This window comes from Vulpes lagopus, chromosome 11 (assembly GCF_018345385.1).
Source record: "Vulpes lagopus strain Blue_001 chromosome 11, ASM1834538v1, whole genome shotgun sequence".
Lineage (NCBI taxonomy): Eukaryota > Metazoa > Chordata > Mammalia > Carnivora > Canidae > Vulpes > Vulpes lagopus.
The window spans coordinates 58,728,980-58,752,000 of record NC_054834.1 but is presented as its reverse complement, the minus strand read 5'-3'; the positions used below and the strand labels follow the sequence as shown (position 1 = coordinate 58,752,000).

At 37.8% G+C, this 23,021-nt stretch overlaps 1 protein-coding gene across 1 annotated transcript in view; it reads right to left on the bottom strand.

Annotated features, from left to right (window-relative positions):
* Nucleotides 1–497: 497 nt before the first annotated feature.
* Nucleotides 498–23,021, bottom strand: part of CSTF3 (cleavage stimulation factor subunit 3) — a 71,637-nt gene continuing 49,113 nt past the window's right edge. Inside the window, exons 5-21 of the mRNA XM_041774302.1 lie at nt 22,873–22,970; nt 21,072–21,138; nt 20,954–20,988; nt 20,737–20,863; nt 18,805–18,882; nt 17,664–17,826; nt 15,468–15,577; nt 14,984–15,100; nt 14,646–14,720; nt 12,695–12,838; nt 12,055–12,157; nt 8,221–8,290; nt 6,776–6,971; nt 4,628–4,781; nt 3,836–3,930; nt 3,644–3,704; nt 498–3,265 (exon numbers count right to left, since the gene is read on the bottom strand). Of these exons, the coding sequence (XP_041630236.1) occupies nt 3,063–3,265; nt 3,644–3,704; nt 3,836–3,930; nt 4,628–4,781; nt 6,776–6,971; nt 8,221–8,290; nt 12,055–12,157; nt 12,695–12,838; nt 14,646–14,720; nt 14,984–15,100; nt 15,468–15,577; nt 17,664–17,826; nt 18,805–18,882; nt 20,737–20,863; nt 20,954–20,988; nt 21,072–21,138; nt 22,873–22,970 (1,896 nt within the window). The 3' untranslated portion in view covers nt 498–3,062. The remainder of the gene's footprint in view (nt 3,266–3,643; nt 3,705–3,835; nt 3,931–4,627; nt 4,782–6,775; nt 6,972–8,220; nt 8,291–12,054; nt 12,158–12,694; nt 12,839–14,645; nt 14,721–14,983; nt 15,101–15,467; nt 15,578–17,663; nt 17,827–18,804; nt 18,883–20,736; nt 20,864–20,953; nt 20,989–21,071; nt 21,139–22,872; nt 22,971–23,021) is intronic.

Genomic DNA, 23,021 nt, shown 5'->3' with positions numbered 1-23,021 from the left:
TGTTTTTCTTGTCTTTTATTCCCAAAGCTTAGTAAGCTGACCTTTTGTTGAATATGTAAGATTTTACTTAGATCAGGAACATGGTACCTGAGTATTGTTACTTCGTCTAAATGATGTCAGGACTGAAATCTCAAATAGAACTTCACTTAAAAAAAAAAAGAGGGGATCCCTGGGTGGCGCAGCGGTTTGGCGCCTGCCTTTGGCCCAGGGCGCGATCCTGGAGACCCGGGATCGAATCCCACGTCGGGCTCCCGGTGCATGGAGCCTGCTTCTCCCTCCGCCTGTGTCTCTGCCTCTCTCTCTCTCTGTGACTATCATTAAATAAATGAAAAATTAAAAAAAAATTTAAAAAAAAAAAAAAAGAAAAAAAAAAGAAAAAATATGGGCAGCCCCGGTGGCGTCGCGGTTTAGCACCGCCTGCAGCCCGGGGCTTGATCCTGGAGACCCTGGATCGGGTCCCGTGTCGGGCTCCCTGCATGGAGCCTGCTTCTCCCTCTGCCTGTGTCTCTGCCAATCTCTCTCTCTCTCTCTCTCTCTCTCTCTATGAATAAATAAAATCTTAAAAAAAAAATATAGAACTTCACTTGCTGAATGGCAGGTAAGAGGACTGCTGACATTAATGAAGTTTGCTTTGGGAACTGAAATGTAAAAAAAAATTTATGAACATGCTATTTATGCCTTTACTGTCGTGTAAGTGAACTCTTGGTTTTACATGCTAAGCACAGGCCAGTAGAGGGTTTATAAAATTACCAGAAGAATTCATAATTACTGACCAAGGTTAATATACTGACAAAAGTATATTTTTTTGTTCTTTCCTAATGGTACAAATTTGGTTCAGTTTTACATTTACTAGGGAGCTACAGCCTCTTACTTTACGAGGTGCGGCAGCATATTGAAATTCAGTGCTAAAGCCTAGAGTTTGATTTTTAAGGACTTAGAGTCCTTCTATCTTACCTGGTCCTAGGATTCTCTAGAAAATGTCATTGCTCTTATAATAAGGGAAACATGGATATCTTTTGGAACTTTCTTCTGGATCTAGTACTTATGGATAGAGGATGGTTCCTGGACATGTGGGACTGGCTGTATGAGCACCTTCACATTACGGTTATTTTTTTTTTTTTCCACATTACGGTTCTAAAAGTAAGTTCAAATTTCTAACATCATGCTACTTGATCAACTCTGTCTACGAAAGGAATGATCAAATACTCACAAACATGTTAAAATCTAAAAATTCATATATATTTATACCAGAGCATCAGAAAATAGTTTCTTCTAACAGATAATCCTTTTTGTGTTTAGATCAAATAATAGGGGAGAAACAGCCTAGAAATAAATGCAGCAAGAACAGCTATAACACACCAATGGCTGCTTAGTGGCACTTTTCATCAAGTTAGGCATGTGTGGGTTTTCTCTTTATTACAATGCTAAAAAAAAAAAAATCATTTTTCATGCATTCATTAGCTTTGTGTTGTCGTTCATGCAGACATCCTCACAGATGGAAGCCCTTTTTTGTCTTTAACCCCCCCCCCCCCAAAAAAAAGCCCTTCCCAAAGATGGCAGCACTTCGAGAGAGATTCTGTACCTTGTATATTAAAGCCTGTGATGCTATTTGGTACTACTTGTGCCTTTCACACTGCTTTGAAACATTATAAAGGAAGACAACTACACAGCTTAAAGATGATACTTGAGAGGATTACAAAATCTGAATTAGAAGCAGCTGACCTTGTTTTGAGGCTGTTTTAGCATTAATGAGAAGAAACAAGAGACACAGGCTTGTGAATACCTTAGTAAATATTACCTGGCTAAGGCAATATAAGCTTATGTAAGAAAAGGATTCAAGATAACCTTTTTTCCGTTATAAGCAAGAGTTTTATAGAAATATTTGAAGCCAGCTTAAAAATGTATTTCATCCTTTTGAATTCAAATTCTAAATGTGTACCCATATGTTACTGTAATACTTTTTTTCCCCCTTCCCTTTAGCTTTTATTCTGAATCACAACCCTTACGTTCAACCTGTTTTCTGGCAACTCATTTCTAGAAAAATGGCTAAAGAGGAGGTAATGTTGCTAACAAAGTTTAGGTTAGAATATTCGTTGCTAACAAAGAATTAGATTAAACAACAAACCTAATTCTTTGGACTTAGAAGTTAATGCCATGTGTGCATAGCTCCTGAGGGACATGTTCTTGAGCACTGAGCACCCTCTGAAATGTTTGTGAGAACAAGACAGTGGGTGGTAAAAGGAATTCCCACACATGGCTTTTAAGAGACATGAAAGGTAATAGATCTGCCTCAGATTAATTGGGGGAAAGTACATTCATATTTGAAGATTTCTAAAATGTTTAATTTGACTCTTAAATTAGATCCCTCATGTTTTCAGTAGGTTCTGAGCCCAGGAGGGGACATGCAGGTAAGTGTACGTACAGTAAATACAAGAGGACTTTTCTTTGTATTGGCATTTATTTTTTAAAATGGTATTGGCTAAATGACCTAAAATAAGTAAGTAGCTATTTTAAATAAATTCTGAATGGAAGCAGCAGCAGGAGGCGTGACATTTTTGAGATCCTTTTATTTTTTTTAAAGGACTGTTTTAAAATTTTAAACTACAAAACCGATTCCATACATTCTGCCATAAATAAAAACAAACAATAAGGCAGGACTCTACATAGGCAAACTGAGAACTGTTTTCAGAAAATGTGATAAAATGCTTTACAATCATAAGCCATCCAGTTTTTAAAATAAAACTGTTGAAAACTCACAAATCTTCAAGCGGCACATACAAGACACCCTTGAAGAGGGAACAAAGGTGGTTCTGCCATTTTGTGCTGTTCTCACATTTTTGAAAACCTAGTTTTGCTTAGAGCATAGGTCTGTTCCATTTTCTAAAATTCACACAGGTTGGTTTGTTTTTTCTCAAGAACCATATGATAGAGGCACCAATGACAATACAACTTTGTTTCCAAGAACCTTGTAACAAAGCATTGTCTCTTTTAAACATACGACTTAAGAGGCAAAAGGGGAACCCTGGAGAAGTTCTCTTCCGGAGGCAGCCGGGGAGCCCGCCTCACCGAATCCGCTTCTGCTGCCGCGCTCTGTAGATGTCGTGAACAGGGGGGACGACAGCTCCCTTTTCTTCATCTTCATCTGAGTCCTCATTGGGCCTCTTGACCGCCTTGGTGAGTACCGCGTTGCTCTCCACCGGGCCGTTCCCCTCCACGGCCAGCTCCGGGGCGCCGCCCGTAATGATCCTCACAGCCTCCTCCACAGCTGTGCAAACCACACAGAAAGGACTGCTGGGGGAGGCTGGCTGCACGCACTATCGGGGACACTTGCTTTCAGAGCCTACGACTGGCAGAGCAAGGGAGGGCAGTAGTGATGCTACAGAATTAAAGGAAAAGATGCAAGCTGCTCTTACTACTCTCAGAAGCCAAGTCCCTAGGAGCCTTCACACGCATAGAAATGATGGGCTTTTGTGGTGGTTACTCAGTGGCATTAGAATGTGAACAAGCCTCTCTGGACTAAGGAGGGTTTGATTGCCCTGTGGCCTCACTGTACTCCTGCAAGATAGCTGGATCTCGAAACTTCAGTGGCAAAGAATAACAGACCATGTGAATTTGGCCCTGAAGCAGAGCTTTCGTGACTTACTATTTGGTATCTTGCATCTTCGGAAAATTTCCATCAGTTCATCCACTTGCACAAAAGGACCCTATTTTGAGACAAATAAAAATCCCTAATAATCTGACGAGTTAAAACCACACTACTTGACATTTTCCATGAGATGAGAAAAAGCACATAATTACTATAAGCCACAGAGCAAGTATATAACAGTGAACAAACCTGGAAACAGATGGGAGGCGGGAGAAGTTTCATTAAGACGACGGCTGCAGGTGGCACTGGGAACACGCCCCCGGGAACCGGGTGTAGGCCTGGCGCTGTGACACAAGGAGGGGAGGAATCAGGATGGAAGACTCTCTACAGAGGTAAAATAAGTCAGAAGTAATTTCTGTCTAGAGTTCCAGATCTGTTGCTTTCTTGACATTTTAAATTGCTCTTAGTGCTTTGCATGTTTGACCAACTAAAGTAGATGAGACAGAGCCATCTCACCCCTGTGGCCCCTGGGAAGCAGAAAGTAAACAAGGGCCTTTGGGGAAGACAGCCAGGGGCTGAACTTCAGTCCGTTTCTGTCAGAGACCATTTCTAAGCCGCCTAAATCATGTGTTCAGCAATCCTGTTTTAAGGTCGGTTATTCAACAGCATGTTTAACCATAAGGGCCTCGTTCAAATAGGATCTGGAGGGGCTACTACCCGTTAGTAAGTGTAAATAATACCAAACAGCATCACCAAGGTATGTTGCCAGTCGTACAGGTAATTTGTATGTAGCAGCATTTCTGAAGACTGCCTAGTGTCACTGCCAAAGCGCGTTACTGGAATCCGCATCACTGAGGGTTTTTTCATTTTTTTAAAGACATTCTTAACTCATCTTGCTTCATAGATTACAGCTAAGTCACTTGTAGTGACCCAGAGTCTAATAATTAACCTGCAATGGAAAGGTCACATCACTCCCCCCCCACCTCTGGATTTAAATCAACAAACAGAGGTCTCAGTACTGGATCTAAAGTCATGGCTTACGTGCTAAATGTCGTGGCTGAAATGGAATCATCTGCTGAGTGTCTGGTTTAGGGTATTCTGGTTTTCTATCCACTTCATCTTTCAGAACAGGCACTATAGAAGGAGCTACAACTGGGTCTGGAATTATAGCTGCTAGCTTAGCACGGGAGACATCCTGAAAATGCAGAACAGAAGAATCCTAAACCTGAAAAAGGGGCTTGAATATAATTGTGCAGTTCTATAATCTTGAGGATACACTGTGAATAACTGGGTTAAAACCACAGAAAGAGAACCGAGAGGGTAAGTAAGAACGTGATGGTACAGACCGTTAACCATTCGACAAGGAAAGCTGCAAGGCTCTAGAGATGTGGAATCCCAAACCCTTACCCTAGCCCTGCTCAAGAATGGTCAGACCCCGTGCTACCGGGTAGGTAGGACAGTTGTAGGATAGAGACCAGCTTTTTTGAGTAAATATCTAAGATTGGGCACCTGATAGACACTGGGGCCATTTGAAAAACTTTATAATTGTAGACATTTTTTTCTGACACTTCCCTTCCACTAGAAGTGAACAATATCGGTTTAAGTGAAGCCGAGTTAGGTGAAGTCCCTCTTCATGAAAGCTAAACTAATCACTTATACTAGTTAATATGATTCTGTTAACTAAATTATTCCCAACATATTGTTACAGGAAATAGGGATATAGAATGAGCAGCCACTGTTTGTCCAGACATTTTTTAGCCATTTATTCCTTCTTCGATGAGGCAAATAGTAACCTCTCCATTTTCTAGGAGGGACTGAAGCTCAGAGTTCTGATATTTCCAAGGTCACAGAACTAAAAGGCAGAGAGGACTGGGAGCACGGGCCTCTGACCACAAACCCATTCACCATCCTCTTTTTAGTTTATCAGCAGTGCCCCACCAGGGCTGAGAACAGTTCTCCAGGACAGGTCGAAAGAGACAGTGTGGCCACCTATGTTGATAAACAGAGCCCCTATCCCAGAAAAGTTCCTCTGCTACAGGCGCTGGTGTCAGTCTACCTGCCCAGAACCAAAAGAGCCCCTTTTGCCATCATTGAGAGGTACAAGTGCATTTCACGTCCTCAAAATTTGCTCGTATGCAGTGGGTGGCAGATCTAAATGAGCAGGCCCATGGAGAATGGCCTTTTTTCTCTTCCCCTCTCACATTATATACACACAGGAGTATATATAATTCTTTCTCAAAAATAGATGAAATATGAATATTTAAAAACAGTTCTACTTGGAAATAGTAAGAGCTCTATTAATTTCCATTTCATCTTGGTGAGGTTGAAATAGTCCTTGCTAGTAACTTCACTTAAAGGTCTTTTGCTTTTCATTGAGAAGTAAACTACAAGCTGAACTTAATGAACCCTGAGCAGTTACCCCTAGTTACAGACTGGGACTTCCATTAATGAATAGGTCTGAAGCTCAATTATGGGAATTTTCCTCAAACATTTAAATCTAGTTCACATGCCAGACAAGGGAGACCCAGGCCAGAAGAGGCTGGTGAAGAGAATGATGGCCAAAGCATCCTAATGTTGATTGGCTTAAAGGGACCAATCTGGGATTTTGTGGATATAGCTTCCCTTCAGATTTTCATTGTTTTCATGACACAGGAAAACAAAACAAAAGAATAATTTACCCCTAGCCTGAACAGGTTCAGGGCTCAGATTTCTTAAGACTCAGTTGTCTATATAAAGGAGTTCTGTTGCTAGATAAGCTAATTTCCTCAAGAGCCCCCGCAGTACTGCTTTAAGATACAAACCTCTCCAGGAGCTACATTTGGCTTAAGACCTATCAAAACACGTTTAATAGTTTTAAGAACTATTAGCAAAAACAAAATACCTAAAATGACAATTTTTCTTCCTTCCACAATACCTTCACATGCCCACCAGATAGAAGATACAGGACACCAACGATTTCAGGGAAAGGCTGAAAGTGTTTAACTCTCACTCTAATTCTCATTTTGTTCAGTACTTTTGATATGCAATGTTTCATGAACTCAAAAAATTCCTGAACTTTTCCTGTTTTCTGAAAATCTATTCTAAAACTAATTTCTATTTCAGAATTTGCTTTAGAGGGATGTGTATCCTTGAACTATTCTAAAACATAAGAGGAGGAACACTACACACATCTTGATCCTAAGTACATACCTTATAACCAAGCGCTTTTAGTTCACTTGCAGAGCAAGGATATAAGTCCATGAACTTGTATCTGTCCACCAGTAAAGCTGTTTCTTTGCCTTCATACTCTTCTTTGAATGCTGTAAACCGTCTTTTTTCCACTTTGAGTATGCTAGCTAGATCACCAATATTACTTTCGAAAGCTAGAAATCGAGCCCAGATTTCTCTGTAATAAATATAATCAGTACTTAATTATTCTAGGTTTGGAACAGGAAGTCCATTTCCAAAAACCTCAAGTTCCCTCCTCCCTTTATTTAATTATAAAAAGCTCTCTCTCTTTTTTTTTAGAAATGAAGATTTCCAAATTGCAGGACAGTATAACAAATATTTAGAGATCATCGTCATCATTACCTAGATGTAATCATCGTCCATGTATTTTGCCATATTTGCCTCATCTTGCTTTTGCTTAAGATTTGAAAACATTATAGATATAATCCTTCACCCTGCACACTTGTGTATTTAAGCCATTTTTGATATTTTAGTTAGCACATCTTCCTATCAGATTGTGGCAACAGACACATTTACCTTAAAGAGGGGTAAACTCTAAGTAGAAGAGCTGAAAAAGGAATATACAGACTTCCAGTTTGTCCTGAATAATGTGGCTTCCCCATTTTGTCTAGTGGCATGAGGTAGGTGGAATACCTTCTTCATTCAATGTATGAATAAAAATATATTCTAAAATATGTTATATGATTGCTGTTTTTTTTCTCATTAACATGGATTATTTGGGACATATTTGTACCTCAGTGCTGTTGTAACTGCCAAAATTAATTCTCTGAGACTCTACTTAAATGTCAGTAAACACCTTTGTACTAAAATGACACACTGAATGCCCACTACATACCAGGCATGGCACTATCACAAAAAGCCTATATTGGCAGACCTTCTATCACTGGATGAGACCAGGCTTGGAAAGGTCATGAAAGGTACCCAAGGGATAACTGGCTGAGCTGCAATTTGAAGCCAAGACTCCAAAGCCACCTTATTCCCACTGTACCACTATGCTATGTTCCTCTGTTTGGTAAAACTGACAGCCAGAAGCATAAACCAGGGATGTAATATGTCAAACAAACTTTCAATATCTAAGAGTCTTTGCCTGGAGTTAAGGTAAAATTTTCAAAATTTTTAATTGTTCACAGCAATTTCTAGGGCATAGTAACCTAGGAAGATATATTAAAATATTTAATAATAAATTGCCAACACATCTCAAAACAATTCTAACCAGTATACAAATATTTTTTAAAAAATCTTAAAACAAGTATAAAAATGTTACAGGCAGGCATTTGTTAAATTAAACTTCAAGAGAAAAGGGAAATTTCTCCTGAAACTTCTACTCAAATGTTCATCTACAGATCACAATTCAAGTATTAAAGCTGCTATCAGAACCCAGCCAACAAGTTTTCTCAACAGCTTACCCAGACTTCTCAGGAGGAAGGCTTCCAGAGGTTAAGACTCGTTCAAACAAAACTCGGGTATTATTGTCCTCTAGGATATTAAAAAGATTTTAAATATTGAAAAATTAGGTTTTACTATCAACAGTGTATTTACACAGGCATCTCTAATTCTGACAAAAATCCTATGCAAAAAGGTCACTATTTCCCCAATTTTTATAGAGGAGTTAACCTATAAAACAACAGGTTCAAAACAATTGAGATGATCTGGCTCACTGTTATTAACAGCTGGAACTAGAAGCCAGGTCTTCTTACCTGTAGTTCAGCCTGCCTTCTGTGTACTGCAGTTATAATGTCAGACCATTTCCAACAGTGTGATACCTGAGCAAGGCACCCCACTGGCCTTTAAAAAATAATATATCTGCTGACATTGGGTCAGATGATCGATATATTTTAAATATATGGAATGTGATGGATAGCAAGCTCAGATTTATATATAACTGATTTTCTTACTTTGCAGCACCAGAACTACTCTCTAAATAACTACTTTAAATTCTCATATAGGGGGGCAGCCCCGGTGGCTCAGCAGTTTGGCGCCGCCTGCAGCCTGGGGTGTGATCCTGGAGACCCGGGATCGAGTCCCACGTCGGGCTCCCTGCATGGAGCCTCTTCTCCCTCTGCCTGTGTCTCTGCCTCTGTGTGTGTGTGTGTGTGTGTGTGTGTCTATGAATAAAAATAAATAAAATCTTAAAAATAAATAAATAAATAAATTCTCATATAGGTACAATTAAAGTTGAAATCTTGGTAGGTCCTCTATAGCTGGAAGTGGGAAATAACACTTCTTCTTAAGGGAACTATTAAAATTTAGCAATTACTAACAATCACTGAACTGTATATTTAAAATGGATACATTTATGGTATGTAAATCATATCTCAATAAAGTTGTGTTAAAAAATCCAGCAGTGTTGGGTTTTATTGCCTCAGGATAGTTATTGTATTTACTACTACATGTCCATGTGCAAAGTAAAACCAAGAGATTAAATGTATTGAACCAAAGAAGATGGCACCATATTCATGACGTTCATCTAAAACTTAATATACTGTACTTCAAGAAATAAGTAAATCTTGTATTTTATTATTTTTGCTTTAATCCAGACACACTTTCTACCATTCCACATAACTTTCCCATTGCTTTATATGCTGTGTTCTCTACCTGGAATAATACATTTTTCTATATCTTTTCCTGGCTAACTACTCTTCATCCTTTAAGACCCATCTCATGTTTCCTCTAAAACCACACTGCCCAACAGAAATACAATGCAAGTTATATATTTATAATTTAAATTTTCGGCGAGCCATGTTGAAAAGGGTAAAAACAGGTGAAATTTATTTTTTTTAAAGATTTATTTATTTATTCATGATAGACAGAGAGAGAGGCAGAGACACAGGAGGAGGGAGAAGCAGGCTCCATGCCAGGAGCCCGACGTGGGACTCGATCCCGGGACTCCAGGATCGCATCCTGGGCCAAAGGCAGGCGCTAAGCCACTGAGCCACCCAGGGATCCCCCTAATTTTGATATATATTCTTTTATGCAATATGTCTAAATTATTTTGACATGTAATTAATATGAAAATGATTTATATATATATATTTTTGGGTAGTGACTCTTTGATATCTGGTATATATTTTACACTTATACCACATCTCATTTTGGCCTAGCCACATTTCAAGTACCCAGTACTTAGTGGTCTAGTGGCTACCATAACTGCACAGCACAACTCTAGAACTTAAATTGTACTCTCTTCTCTGTGCTTTCAGAGTACTTCATTCAGGGCTCTATTATAGTAGGACATTTTTTTCATGATTGCCACCATCATCATAAGTAGTTAACATTTACAATATGCATACCACATTCTATATAAGTGAGACACATGTAAAAACTCATTCTAATCTTCTCAACAATCCCATGAGAGGCACTTTTATTATGACTGTTCTACAGATGAGAAACTGGAAACAAGATTATACACCTAACCCCAGAAGTCATGCTACAACTGAGAACCAAATGATGATGCAGTTATGTTTACACATGATTCCCCATGAGAATGCTCTGAGAATAGGAATGGAGTCCTATTCACCTTCATATTCCCAGGCAAGTAATCAGAAGGTACTGAATAAATGATGAATAGATGGATAGATAGATGAACAAATGAACGAACTATGTAAAACACTGATTTTGGAAGACAATAATGCTGATATCAGATATCATCTGCATTTTAAAAATAACAAAGCAAAATAATTTGCAATTGGTGAGGAACATTACTTTTTTTTTTTTTTGAGAAACATTAATTCTGTAAAAATTTTTTAGGATTTCATTCATTTATTCATGAGACACACACACAGATGCAGAGACACAGGCAGAGGGAGAAGCAGGGTCCATGCAGGGAGCCTGATGCAGGACTCGATCCTCGGTCCCCAGGATCAGGCCCTGGACTGAAGGCGGCGTTAAACCGCTGAGCTACCTGGGCTGCCCAGAAAATTTCTTTTTAATTAAATGCTCCACTGTCTCATTTTTTTGGAGTTAAGTCCTCTTCCAGAGTATAGAATCACTAAGCTAAAATACCAAATTATATTTGGGTTTGTTTTTTTTTTTTTGAAGATTTTATTTATTGATTGATGACAGAGAGAGGCAGAGACATAGGCAGAGGGAGAAGCAGGCTCCTCTCAGGGAGCCCAATATGGGACTCAATCCCCTGACCCAGGATCACGACCTGAGCTGAAGGCAGATGCTCAACCACTGAGCCACCCAGGCATCCCCATATTTAAGTTTTATTATTTTCTACTATATAGGTATAAAGAATACCTTATTTTTCTAAAATATCATTCAAAGCATTGATATATACCTGTGATATCTAACTCATTTACATGGCACGTAATTGTATATTTCTTTCTTAAACCAATTTTTATACTAGATCATTTCTAGTCAAGAAATTACACGTACTGGACTGTGGGTAACTAGACTAAATGAGACATATATATGTCTACATATATAAATATATGTAGACATATATATACATATATATAAATCCCCTAGCTCAGTGCCTGGTATAAGGTCCTAACTCAGACCTTAGCAAAGGATGGACATTATTATTAAAACAGAATAGAGGGGATGCCTGGGTGGCTCAGTGGTTTCGCGCCTGCCTTCGGCCCAGGGCGTGATCCTGAAGTCCCGGGATCAAGTCCCACATCGGGCTCCCTGCATGGAGCCTGCTTCCCCTTCTGCCTGTGTCTCTGCCTCTCTCTCTCTTTCTCTCTCTGTGTCTCTCATAAATAAATAAATAAAATCTTAAAAAAAAAAAAAAAAAAAAAAACAGGATAGAGAAATAAAGGTGGTAATAAACATAATGTTTCTTTTTGAAATCTCTTCCCCAGCAGCCTCCAAGCATTTCACTTTACTACTTGGGCATCTTTGACTTTTGGTAGCTAGATATTTGTTGTCTGTTTCTCCACCCCAACCCAGGAAACAAGAGATGATTTGCCCGGAGTTGTCACAGATGAGCATAAACAACTGTGTTTCCCAAGTCTGAATTTGTAGTTTTATCTTACTACTGATTAGACTTCACTGATGAGGCATTAAAGACCATTCTTCAGAGTCAAAAGTCATCTACCAATATTCAAATAAAAATTCATGGTTGATAGGCCAAATACTTCTTGAGTGCCTATTTAAGTACCTGGTTCTGGTGTGATGACAGAATCATAATACAGTTGAGAAAAAAAGAAACTCAGCAACATATTTTCCGAGAATGATATTGATGGTTTAGTAATAATTACATAACCATTATAGATCTAGAATTGGCTTACCATTGAGGTGAGAAAGATAGTCAATATAGGCCAGGACATATTCTGGAATGTCTCCATATTTCTTTAGACCCAGCTCAAAAATCTTAAAGGCAACCGATTTGTCCTATAAGTAAAGAAGAATATACTGATCTCCATGAAATGTCAGACAAGATACTCAAAAGAATATTAAAACTACAACACCTAAACAAGTTACATTAAGTATTAAAATGTTAATTAAAATCATATTAAGTAAAAACTGCTGAGTTAAAAACCAAAGGATTTAATAAGGCATAAATTAGCAGGCAGTGGGAACTTGGGTGATGCTCCAAAATAATTTTTTTTAAAGATTTTATTTATTTATTCATGATAGACATAGAGAGAGAGGCAGAGACACAGGCAGAGGGAGAAGCAGGCTCCATGCCAGGAGCCCGACGCAGGACTCGATCCCGGGACTCCAGGATCGTGCCCTGGGCCGAAGGCAGGCGCTAAACCGCTGAGCCACCCAGGGATCCCCTCCAAATAATTTTATACAGATACACTTAGACTTCCTTTATGATATGGAGCAATTAAAACTTAATGATAGAAAGTAGGACTTTCTTTTAATCAATTTATCTCAGATAAAAGAAATTATTTTATCTTTATATTTTATTTCAGCACTTACCTTACTACAATAATACTCCATGAGTGCTGCAGTAACATAGACATGGTGGCGGGTTCTGGTATCTTCTCTCGCTTTTTTAAATATCATTCTTCCAGATTTGATACCTTCTGCTCTTCTTGCAAATTTCATATATTGGATATATACCTATGCAAAAAAAAAAAAAAGCATTTCTTTTCTACAGATTAGGTAAAATGTGATCCCTGCAGCATCCAAAACAGTCTCACCTTATTCCTATACTAGTATGTTTCCTGTAGAAGACAGCAATCTTGAATACCCAAGATATCAGAAAGTAAGCTTATAGATACTGCTCTATTGAAGCCCACAAGCAAATTTTTTTCTGGTATTAAAGATGCATGCCAATTAATTTTTAATGCAAATAAATTTTTAAAAATTGATAAATAATTCACATATCACAAAACTCACCCTTTAAAGTATACAATTCAATAGTTTTTAGTATATGCACATGGTTGTACAATCATCACTACTATCTAATTCCAGAATATGCAATTAAATTTTAAGGAGGGAACAGAAGTAAAACTACTAGAAAACACTCCATTAATAAATGCCAACACCTAGAAAACTTGAGATTTAATCTACTACAAGCATGTTTAGTAATATATACTTAACATTACTTTTTCTTGGTTTACTGCTTTAAAAGCCCCCTACTCTATTTTTCCAAAGACCATATAATATAACTTTACTGATAAACAATTATGAGCCATTTTATACTCAGCACCACAGGGTGCCCAATATATAAATAAATAATATTTGTTCAATGAACAAATGTTTTTGGACTAAGAGTAGAGTCCTGATTTGCCCAGTTTTGATGATGTCAAATTATGTTACCCAGTTTTGATGGATAGATGGATGAATGCATGAATGAAATGAGTTCCTTGAGGAATGAGATTTTCTCTAATTTGTCATCATACTTCTGGAATCTAGCATACTTCTGGTGCACAGAACAATTTGCTAAGTGAATTTTAAAATCATAAATAAATGCAAGCAATTAGAACAGTGGAATCCTAATACAAACAAAAAAGCAGTAGAGATTTGACTTGAGGCAGAATGTCTAGAGCCACATGCGTTGGCCTATCCCTTCCCCCGCTGGATGAAAGAGCTTCATTGCATTTTTACAGAAACTTGGGGCTTTGATAACCACTACTGTGGAGAATTCAAGATAAAGTGAGTTCCTGTTCATAGAGCGAGAGGAGTCAAAAGTCATCCCAGAATATTGGTTTCTATTGTTTTGATTTATTTAAAAAGAAATATTAGGCACAATTACATGGCATAAATGGTTTTATTTATAGAGTTATAATAGAGTTGGGAGAGAGAGACAAAAGATAGCGACAGAGATATTAAGAAAGAGCACAAGCGGGGAGGAGAGGGAGAAGCAGGCTCCCTGATGAGTAGTGAGCCCAATGCAAGGCTTGATCCCAGAACCCCTGCCAAAAGCAGATGCATAACTGACTGAGCCACTCAGGTGCCTCAGCATGAATAGCTTTAAACCATGATCATGAGGAAGGTTTTAGAGAAAGCACCACTGCTTCATACTGGTGCGTTTTTAAAAAAAAAAGAAAAAAAAAATTGAGGGGCTAGATCAGTTGGTAGAGCATGCAACTCTTGATCTCAGGGTCATGAGTTCAAGCCCCACATCAGGTGTGCAGACTACGTAAAATAAATAAAATAGTAAGAAAAGAAAGGAATGAGAGAAAAGAAAGAAAGAACAGATCAGTAATTGGCTATGAAGGGGTCACATAAGGGAATTTTTGCGAGGTGACTGAAGTGTATTTTAATTGTGACGGTGGCCCCAGGACTCAGTGTTATTGGTCAAGATTCACTGAATTATACCCCCCCCCCCCAAAAAAAATCAGTGAATTTTAACATATGTAAATTAAAAATTTTTGTTAAAGCTGACTGCAAAGGTGGTAAAGGGATTTATAATGTTACTCACCAAGGTAGGGTCAATATCCTCAATTGCCAGAAGTCTGTTATATATACTGTGAACTTTCTCATACTTCATGCGACTCTAAGGTGGTAGAGAAGAAGTGGATATAAATATACATTCATAAACAAGCAGGATTTGAGCTCTGAGGAATCCAGAGGCTGCACCCCACAATGGCACCTGCTTTGAGCATAAATATATAATGAGATGAGGACTAGTAACTGTTCATCTTGCATCATCTCTACTAAAAGCAACATGCTTGGCAAAGAAGCAATCAGAAAAAAAAAAATTTAGTCCTGCAGGAAAAAAAATCCAATTATAACAAAGTTTTAAATATTGTTACTGACCTCTTCATAATCTGCATATGCAAAATAAAGAAGCATATTCTTCTTTAATAAAGTGCTTATGGCTCTTTCATATATATTAGCAGCTTCATCACTAAATAGTTTGGCATTATTCATATCCTAGGAGAAAAAAATTCACTCTTTAATAATTTTCATACAATTGAAAGAGAATGAATGAATAGACACTCACATGTATACATATGGACACATATGCATTTCTGGATTCTAAAAAAATTCCAAAGACTTCTTCTGTATGTTAAGTAACATACAAGTAATCTAAATGGTCCATCATTTTAATACATTAAAAAGCAGCCCCTATATTTTAATTATGACTAAGGGAGTCAGAGTGTCACTAAGCTTTATATTGACATGAGATTAAAATTTTCAACACTCATACTTCATTACCAAAATTCAATGTTATATTTTTAGCAAACTATTGCTCTATTAAAACCATGAAAAGGCCAAAGGAGAAGAGAGGAATACTTACCCCTTTTTCCGCAAGCAGTTTACTTGACTGCTCAAGATACTGGGCAGCTTCATACCAAATATCAGGGTGATGGCCCAATACAAGCAGGCACTGTTCATAAGCAAACATAACTAGGGAAGACAGTCACCACATTCAATTAAAAGAAACATTATTTATGAAACTATCAGTACAAGCAACACAACTAACTCTGTAAGCTAAAACAGGCCCCTTGATAATGAATGATAATTAGAAATAAAAGCGGTAGTGATTTCTGGCACCATTATCCACCACGCCCCATCCATCCATCCATCCATCCATCCATCCATCATTTATCAAATTAGCATTTATTGAAAACAAACTATATGCTAGAGAATGTAAGAGACACTGATTCTATCAGTGACTAAGACTTCCTATATTCAAGGAGTCTGCACTGTGTTGGGAAGATTGATATTACGAAGGCAATTATAAAATAATAACTATTATGATGAGGAAAATACAGTGTACTCCTGAACTTGCAGCAGCAGGACTTAGCATAGTTTAGGGACTCAAGAAAGGCTTCACTAAGGAACTGATTTCTAAAGCAAAACCTGAAGAAGGGACAGAATCTGGTTAGATGAGAGAGTAAATAGAGCTCAGCAAGGAATAGGGAACATGGTGTAGGCAAAGGAAACTATCTGCAAAGGCTTATAGGTAAGAGTAAGAAAAGATTGAGAAATTGTTTAAAGTTCCAAATTCTAGTTCTGACAGTAGCAGAGTTGTTTCTATTAAACTAACTCTCCTGAAAATAAAAATCATAAACCAAAAAATACAAAAAACAACTATTTAAAGGCACTGAAGACGGATCAAAAGAAACCAATGGCTAAAACAGAAACCATAGAAAATTGAGTCCTTAAAAAATCAGAACCACACAGGGTAAGATCCATATTTAATATGGCTTTTCCCCTCAGGGACACATCCTTTTGTGTACACTTCTGGGATAGCTAACTCTCAAGTCAAATCCTGAAGCTTACTGGCTTGAGGTAAGTAACATGGCATCCTGGGCGCAAGAATAGCTAGAAAATTAAGGGAGAAAATCCCCCTTGCAGAGAGAGCCACAGAGGGTGGAGCCTGAATACTTAAGCATAAATGCCCTCAAATCTTTACCTGGCCTCTAAAATATACATACCCAGGGAAGAATACAAAGAGCTCAAGTGGAAAGCAAAGCTGGAAGGCTGAAAATGCTGAAGAGGTTTCCCAGCAGCGGCCCACTGGAATGGAGACCAAGTTTAGAATTTGAGTCTCATCAAGTTAGAGGGTCTGGATAAACACCCTGAACTTTCCATTCTGTTTTAGGAGATTTTGTTCCAGGACAAAGAGATTTACCGTGAGATTAAGGACAAAACTAAAAGACATCCGTTCTAACAAGGTCCAGGTGATCTGTCAGTAATTTAACTCCCTGCCAAAATAAAATTCCGCATTTTTCAGAGGAAGATGACAGAATCCAGTCTTTACAATGTATCATTTGTACATCTGTATCATGTTCAAAATAAAGTTTTAAATGTCTAGACTATGTCCAAACAGGAAAATGCAACCCACACTCAAGAAAAAAAGGAACCAACTCCATGATGGCCCACATGCTGGAATTAGCAGATGAGGATTTGGAACTACTGTTACAAGGATATAAAGGAAAAGATGGTAATAGACACACAGAATATTAACAGAGAAATGGAAACTATAAAAGAGGAACTATAAAAAATACATTTTTTTAAAGTAGGCTCCATCCTGAGATCAATACCTGGATGCTTTTAACCAACTGAACACCCAGATGCACACACACGTCCCGCCCTTGCCCCACCATTTTTCTAAGTAGGCTCCATGCCCAGTGTGGAGCCCAATGCGGGGCTTGAACTTACCACCCTGAGATCAAGACCTCAGCTGAGATCAAGATGGACATTCAACCTACTGAGCCACCCAGGTGCTCCCTAAAATATCTAGAATGGAAATTTAGGCAACTGAAAAGTACAATATCTGATATGAAGAATTCACTGGATGGGTTTAACAGCAGATATGATAAAACAAAGGTCAGTGAACATGGATGGAGACAGATCTATATAGAATTTATTGAATTTGAAGAACATAAGAGGAAAGAAAGACTGGAGGTAAAAAATAGCCTATGGGATAATATCAAGTGATTGAACATATATATAATTGGAGTCCCAGGAGGGTTAATTGTGTTACCTCTTTTTGTGATAAGAGTCTGATCTTCTGTACGAAGAGGGTTGCTCTTTTCCCACTGTATGTATTTCTTCCACATATCCACCTGCTGGGCTTCTTGGGGAGTATTCTGAGGAGGCACTGATGGAGCATTGCGGTCCAAACCTTTCATTACTGTCTCATATTCCTAGACAACAAGCATTGAGAATTCTGTGGTGAGCCTAGTAACAATTCAGATAAATGGAGTCGATCAGGTTGGAATATGTTGTTCAAAATACCTATTTTTCCCAAATACCACTTTGTTAATACAATCTAAAAACTATTGACGAGCAGGGAGAAAGATAACAGAGGATTACTTACCCAAGAACAGGTCCCCAGGCCTGAGTGAATAGAACACCCCTGGGCCCTCTCTGCAGGTGATCTAGGAGGTCACTCTCCAGGACACAGGTGTTGACAGATCAACATGACTGATGATCTGCTGGCATCATTACTGCTAGCTTTGGAGAAACTGTCTGTCTTTTAAAATTTCAATAGCTTGTATTACTAAGCTATCTTTCCTACTTCTAACAGTATCAATGAATGGAAAGGTATGCACATAAGACAAAAATCTGCCCCTGACAGCTATGAGACCACAAAGCAGTACAGTATTCAAATATATATGAACAGATAGAAGGGAAACATAAGAACTACTCCATCTTTTGTAGGTAGAACTTTGTCTCCATGTCCTATTCATGTGTCTTAAAAACATTTCTTCCAAACTTGATTTATTTTATTTTTGTCCTTTAACATGTGTATAAAGAGGTGTTTCATTTCAAATATATCTGCTCAGACAATGAAATTAATTGTCATTGGCTAAGACTGCTAATAACTGGGGCACATAGATGGCTCAGCTGGTTCAGAGTCTGCCTTCAGCTCAGGTCATGATCCCAGGGCTCAGGGATTGAGTCCCACATTGGGCTTCCTACTCAGCGAGGAGTCTGCTTCTTCCTCTCTCTCTGCCCCTCCCCTGTTCATGCTCTCTTTCTCGCTCTCTCTCAAATAAATAAAATCTTAAAAAAAAAAGACTGCTAGTAATTGAAAATGCCAAGAGGAACACCAAACAAAGAAAACTCTTGTATAAACAACATACTCATCATTAAAATAAGTGACCTGTTGAATTCCATACCTTTGCTACACGCCTAGCATTCATGTAATCTCGACTCCGATCCTCAATCATTTTTTTAGCTAAATGAATATTGATACCCTAGGAAAAACAAAGGGAAATGTGTACTATTTTAAAATTAAGCATACTATATTAGCACAACACAGTTAATTTGTTCATTTACTAAATCATTTTAAATTCTATATTTTAAAAGATTTTTTAAATAAAATCAAGGTCAATCACATTACATGCTTCAGGGATCAAGGAGAATCTGCTTATATCTGTTAGGAGCTGGTAGTAAATCTCCAGGTATCAGGAATTTCTAAAGATAAGGAATGATTTGGAAAGGGTCAATTATTTCATGTAAAATTCTATTAATAAAAAATGCTATACAGATTCATCAGGGTGAATAGCCAGCACTTTGCCTTAAAAGCCATTTTCTAACTAGTTCCATGTAACTTTAAAAACAAATGCAGAAGTAGCATGGAGATATAAACATTGTCTTTCACATTTAGCAGTTCTCAAACAGTAGTCCAAGGATTCCTGCTAACCAGGACCCCTTCACAGGGCCCAAAGGAGTTTCTCAGAGGCTACGTGATGTTTAGTATCATAACATGTTGAATTTAGAAGCAGATATAAAAATCTATTAGACTACGTTGAGATTTGCAAAAATATAAAACAAGGTCACTCTTCCCACTAAAGTTTTTCTTGTTTTAGAAAATACAGTTTGTTTTAATGTTATTATGTTAAAATGTAAGGAGTTTATTATTGTGAAATTCAAGTGAATTAATAAATATCTTGGGCAACCCTGGTGGTGGAGTGGTTTAGCGCCGCCTGCAGCCCAGGGTGTGATCCTGGAGACCCAGGATCAAGTCTCACGTCAGGCTCCCCGCATGGAGCCTGCTTCTTCCTCTGCCTGTGTCTCTGCCTCTCTCTTTCTCTGTGTCTCTCATGAATAAATAAATAAAATCTTTAAAAAAAAAATCTTGAAATTTTCTCAGTTTTAATCTCAATATGCTAAATACTGATAGATAAAAGCCATATTAACATTAAAAGTTCTTAAAAAAACACACACACATTAAAAGTTCTTTGTAGATTTTAACAGTTCTTAAAATCTAAAGGCCAAAAACTTGAGAACCATTTCTCATGCCTACGAGGGAACAGTTTCAACATCCTACATAGTTCTTCCCCATCACAATGGACATACGAGAAACTTTCTTTTAACAATACAGCTTATTTGGCATGTATGTTTACATTTATGAGCCAATTAGCTCAGTTGGTTAAAAAATACACCAGTGTTGGGATCCCTGGGTGGCTCAGCGGTTTGGCGCCTGCCTTTGGCCCAGGGCGCGACCTGGAGTTCCGGGATCGAGTCCCGCTTCAGGCTCCTGGCATGGAGCCTGCTTCTCCCTCCTCCTGTATCTCTGCCTCTCTTTCTCTCTATGTGTATCATAAATCAATCAATAAATAAATCTTTAAAAAAAAAATACACCAGTGAAACAAAAAGCTTGGACTACAGCCCCACTGCAAGCCAATAAATCACAGCACTCTAACTATGTGAAAAATATGCAACGCAACTGATCATTATTACTGGAAACAATTAGATCTAACAAGGTCCCATTTCATAAGAGATGAATGGTAATGTGTATGTATGTATGTATGACTGCATGGGTATGGTGTATCATTGATATAAGCAGTTGTGTAAGAATTATAGTATCTCCCAGGGTATTCTCTAAAAAATAACTCAATAATAGTAGGAGACTCTCAAAACCTTACAAACACATTAGGAGTGGTTCTTTGATTACAATCAATGTAAAAACAGACCTACGTAGCGCTAATATCCAGGTATCTTATATGAGAGAGGCTACAATCCACAAATCCACAATGCATAAAAATTAAAACAAAATTTAAAATGGCTTACTTATAATAATAATGAACTACTATGGCCTAATTTACCTCTTCATACTTGTTATAGTCTCTCCAGAGCTGTTCAATGTTGATCATTGGATTAACACAACCTCGTTGATAAACTCTTCGGACAGCTGTTATTCTCTGATTTTCTGCATAAGATCCAACAGCTTCCCTGGCATTTGATAAAAAAAAAAATGCCATCGATTATATTATAGCTAAAGCAACTATTCACATGGGAAAAAAAAACTATAAAAATACTTACACGCCTTTTAAGAAATTGATGTAATCCACCCAAATCTAAGAAATAAAATAAAATGTCAGTATCTTTCTTGATAATTTCAAGTTTATTAAGTGTGTATATGGAAAAAATTTAACTCTACCTGATAAGACATAATTTCCATTCCAATTTTATCTAGTGCAAAGTCATATGCTTGAGCCATTTTTTCTCTGAAATAAACGTGAAAGACATCTTTGTTTATTTATTTTTAAGATTTTATTATTTTTTTAAGATTTTATTTTTAAGAAATCTATACACCCAACGTGGGGCTTGAACTCACAACTCCAAGATCAAAAATCACATGGTCTACCAAATGAACCAGCCAGCCATCCTCTTTAAAATTTTATTTTTAAGTAATAACTACACCCATTGTGGGGTTCGAACTTATAACCCCAAGATCAAGAGTCATGTGCTCTATTGACTGAACCAGCCAAGAGACCCAAAAGACATGTGTTTTTAAAACACGTATTTGTTATTAAAACATATCTACAACTAAAACATATGGGGTGCCTGGCTGGCTCAGTCAGTAGAGCATGCAACTCTTGGTCTTGGAGTTGTTTAAGCTCCATGCTGGATGTAGAGATCACTTAAAAATGAAATCTTTAAAAAATAAAAACATAACTTCTGATCATATGATCAAAATGGCATTTGAAACTTTGTATAAACAAAAATGTAAAGATATTTGCAATTACATAAGGAAAGTAGTTCTCATGTGTTTGTCAATGTCGTTAATTTACATACTTTCTTTTACCTACTGTTTGTGAGCTTATCAAAGATAAAGCCCGTTTCACTTATTCTTATATCCTTTAAACTGCCTTAATCTTACATGTAGCAGATTCAAATGTGGAAATATCTGGTTCTTTGACTAAGGAGGTAAGTTATGTCTGAAGATGTATTAGCTCCTAAGTAAAATTTAGGCAGGAAGAACTTCCTCTTCAATACAAGATAACAAAAGATGAGGAAAAGAAAACAAAGATAGAATTCTAGTTATAGAAATAACTTGGCCTGTTTGTTATATGCAAAAATAGCATTTGAGAGTCCATTACTGAGTTTCCATGAAGAAGGATAGGTGGGTGTTAAGTCATAGTGGGGAGTTACATTACATAAGAGAACTATCAAAGATGGCTTTGAGTACGTAGGCAGCACATTGCATTGTAACCTGCCAAAAGTAAGAGTGGTGCTCTGACAAGTAATAAGATACTTTTTTTTAATTAAGTTTCACAACAAGCCTGCCAACAAAATGATTTGGTGTTACAAATGTACAGTGTTGGGATCCCTGGGTGGCTCAGCGGTTTAGCGCCTGCCTTTGGCCCAGGGTGTGATCCTGGAGTCTCAGGATCGAGTCCCACATCAGGCTCCCTGCATGGAGCCTGCTTCTTTTTTTTCTTTTTTTTTTTTTAATTTTTATTTATTTATGATAGTCACAGAGAGATAGAGAGAGGCAGAGACACAGGCAGAGGGAGAAGCAGGCTCCATGCACTGGGAGCCCGACGTGGGATTCGATCCCGGGTCTCCAGGATCGCGCCCTGGGCCAAAGGCAGGCGCCAAACCGCTACGCCACCCAGGGATCCCATGGAGCCTGCTTCTGCCTCTGCCTGTGTCTCTGCCTGTTTCTCTCTCTGTGTGTCTCTCATGATAAATAAATAAAATCTTTAAAAACAAAACAAAACAAACAAAAAAACCAAATGTACAGTGTTTCAAACATAGAAAGGCTTAGGTGATTCAATTCTCCAGAATAGGACTTTCTTTGAAGCACTTGTTACAAGTTTTACGGACGTCTCAGAGAACCCTACTTTCTGAATTCTTAAACCTCTTCTCCCCAGAGTTAAGAGAAGGTGTGAGTTTATGTGGGATTGACTATGCCTGGAGATGACTTGCATTCTTAAGATCTTGTTTTAACTTACTTGTAACTTGGCAGTTTACCCTTGGTTTCTCGAACATATGAAAGGTAACACTTCCATAAATCAATGTGCAAAACCTTCATAAGGCATCTCTGAAATAGCTATAAATACAAGAAATTACTATCAGAATCCAGTTAAATAAATTTCACAGA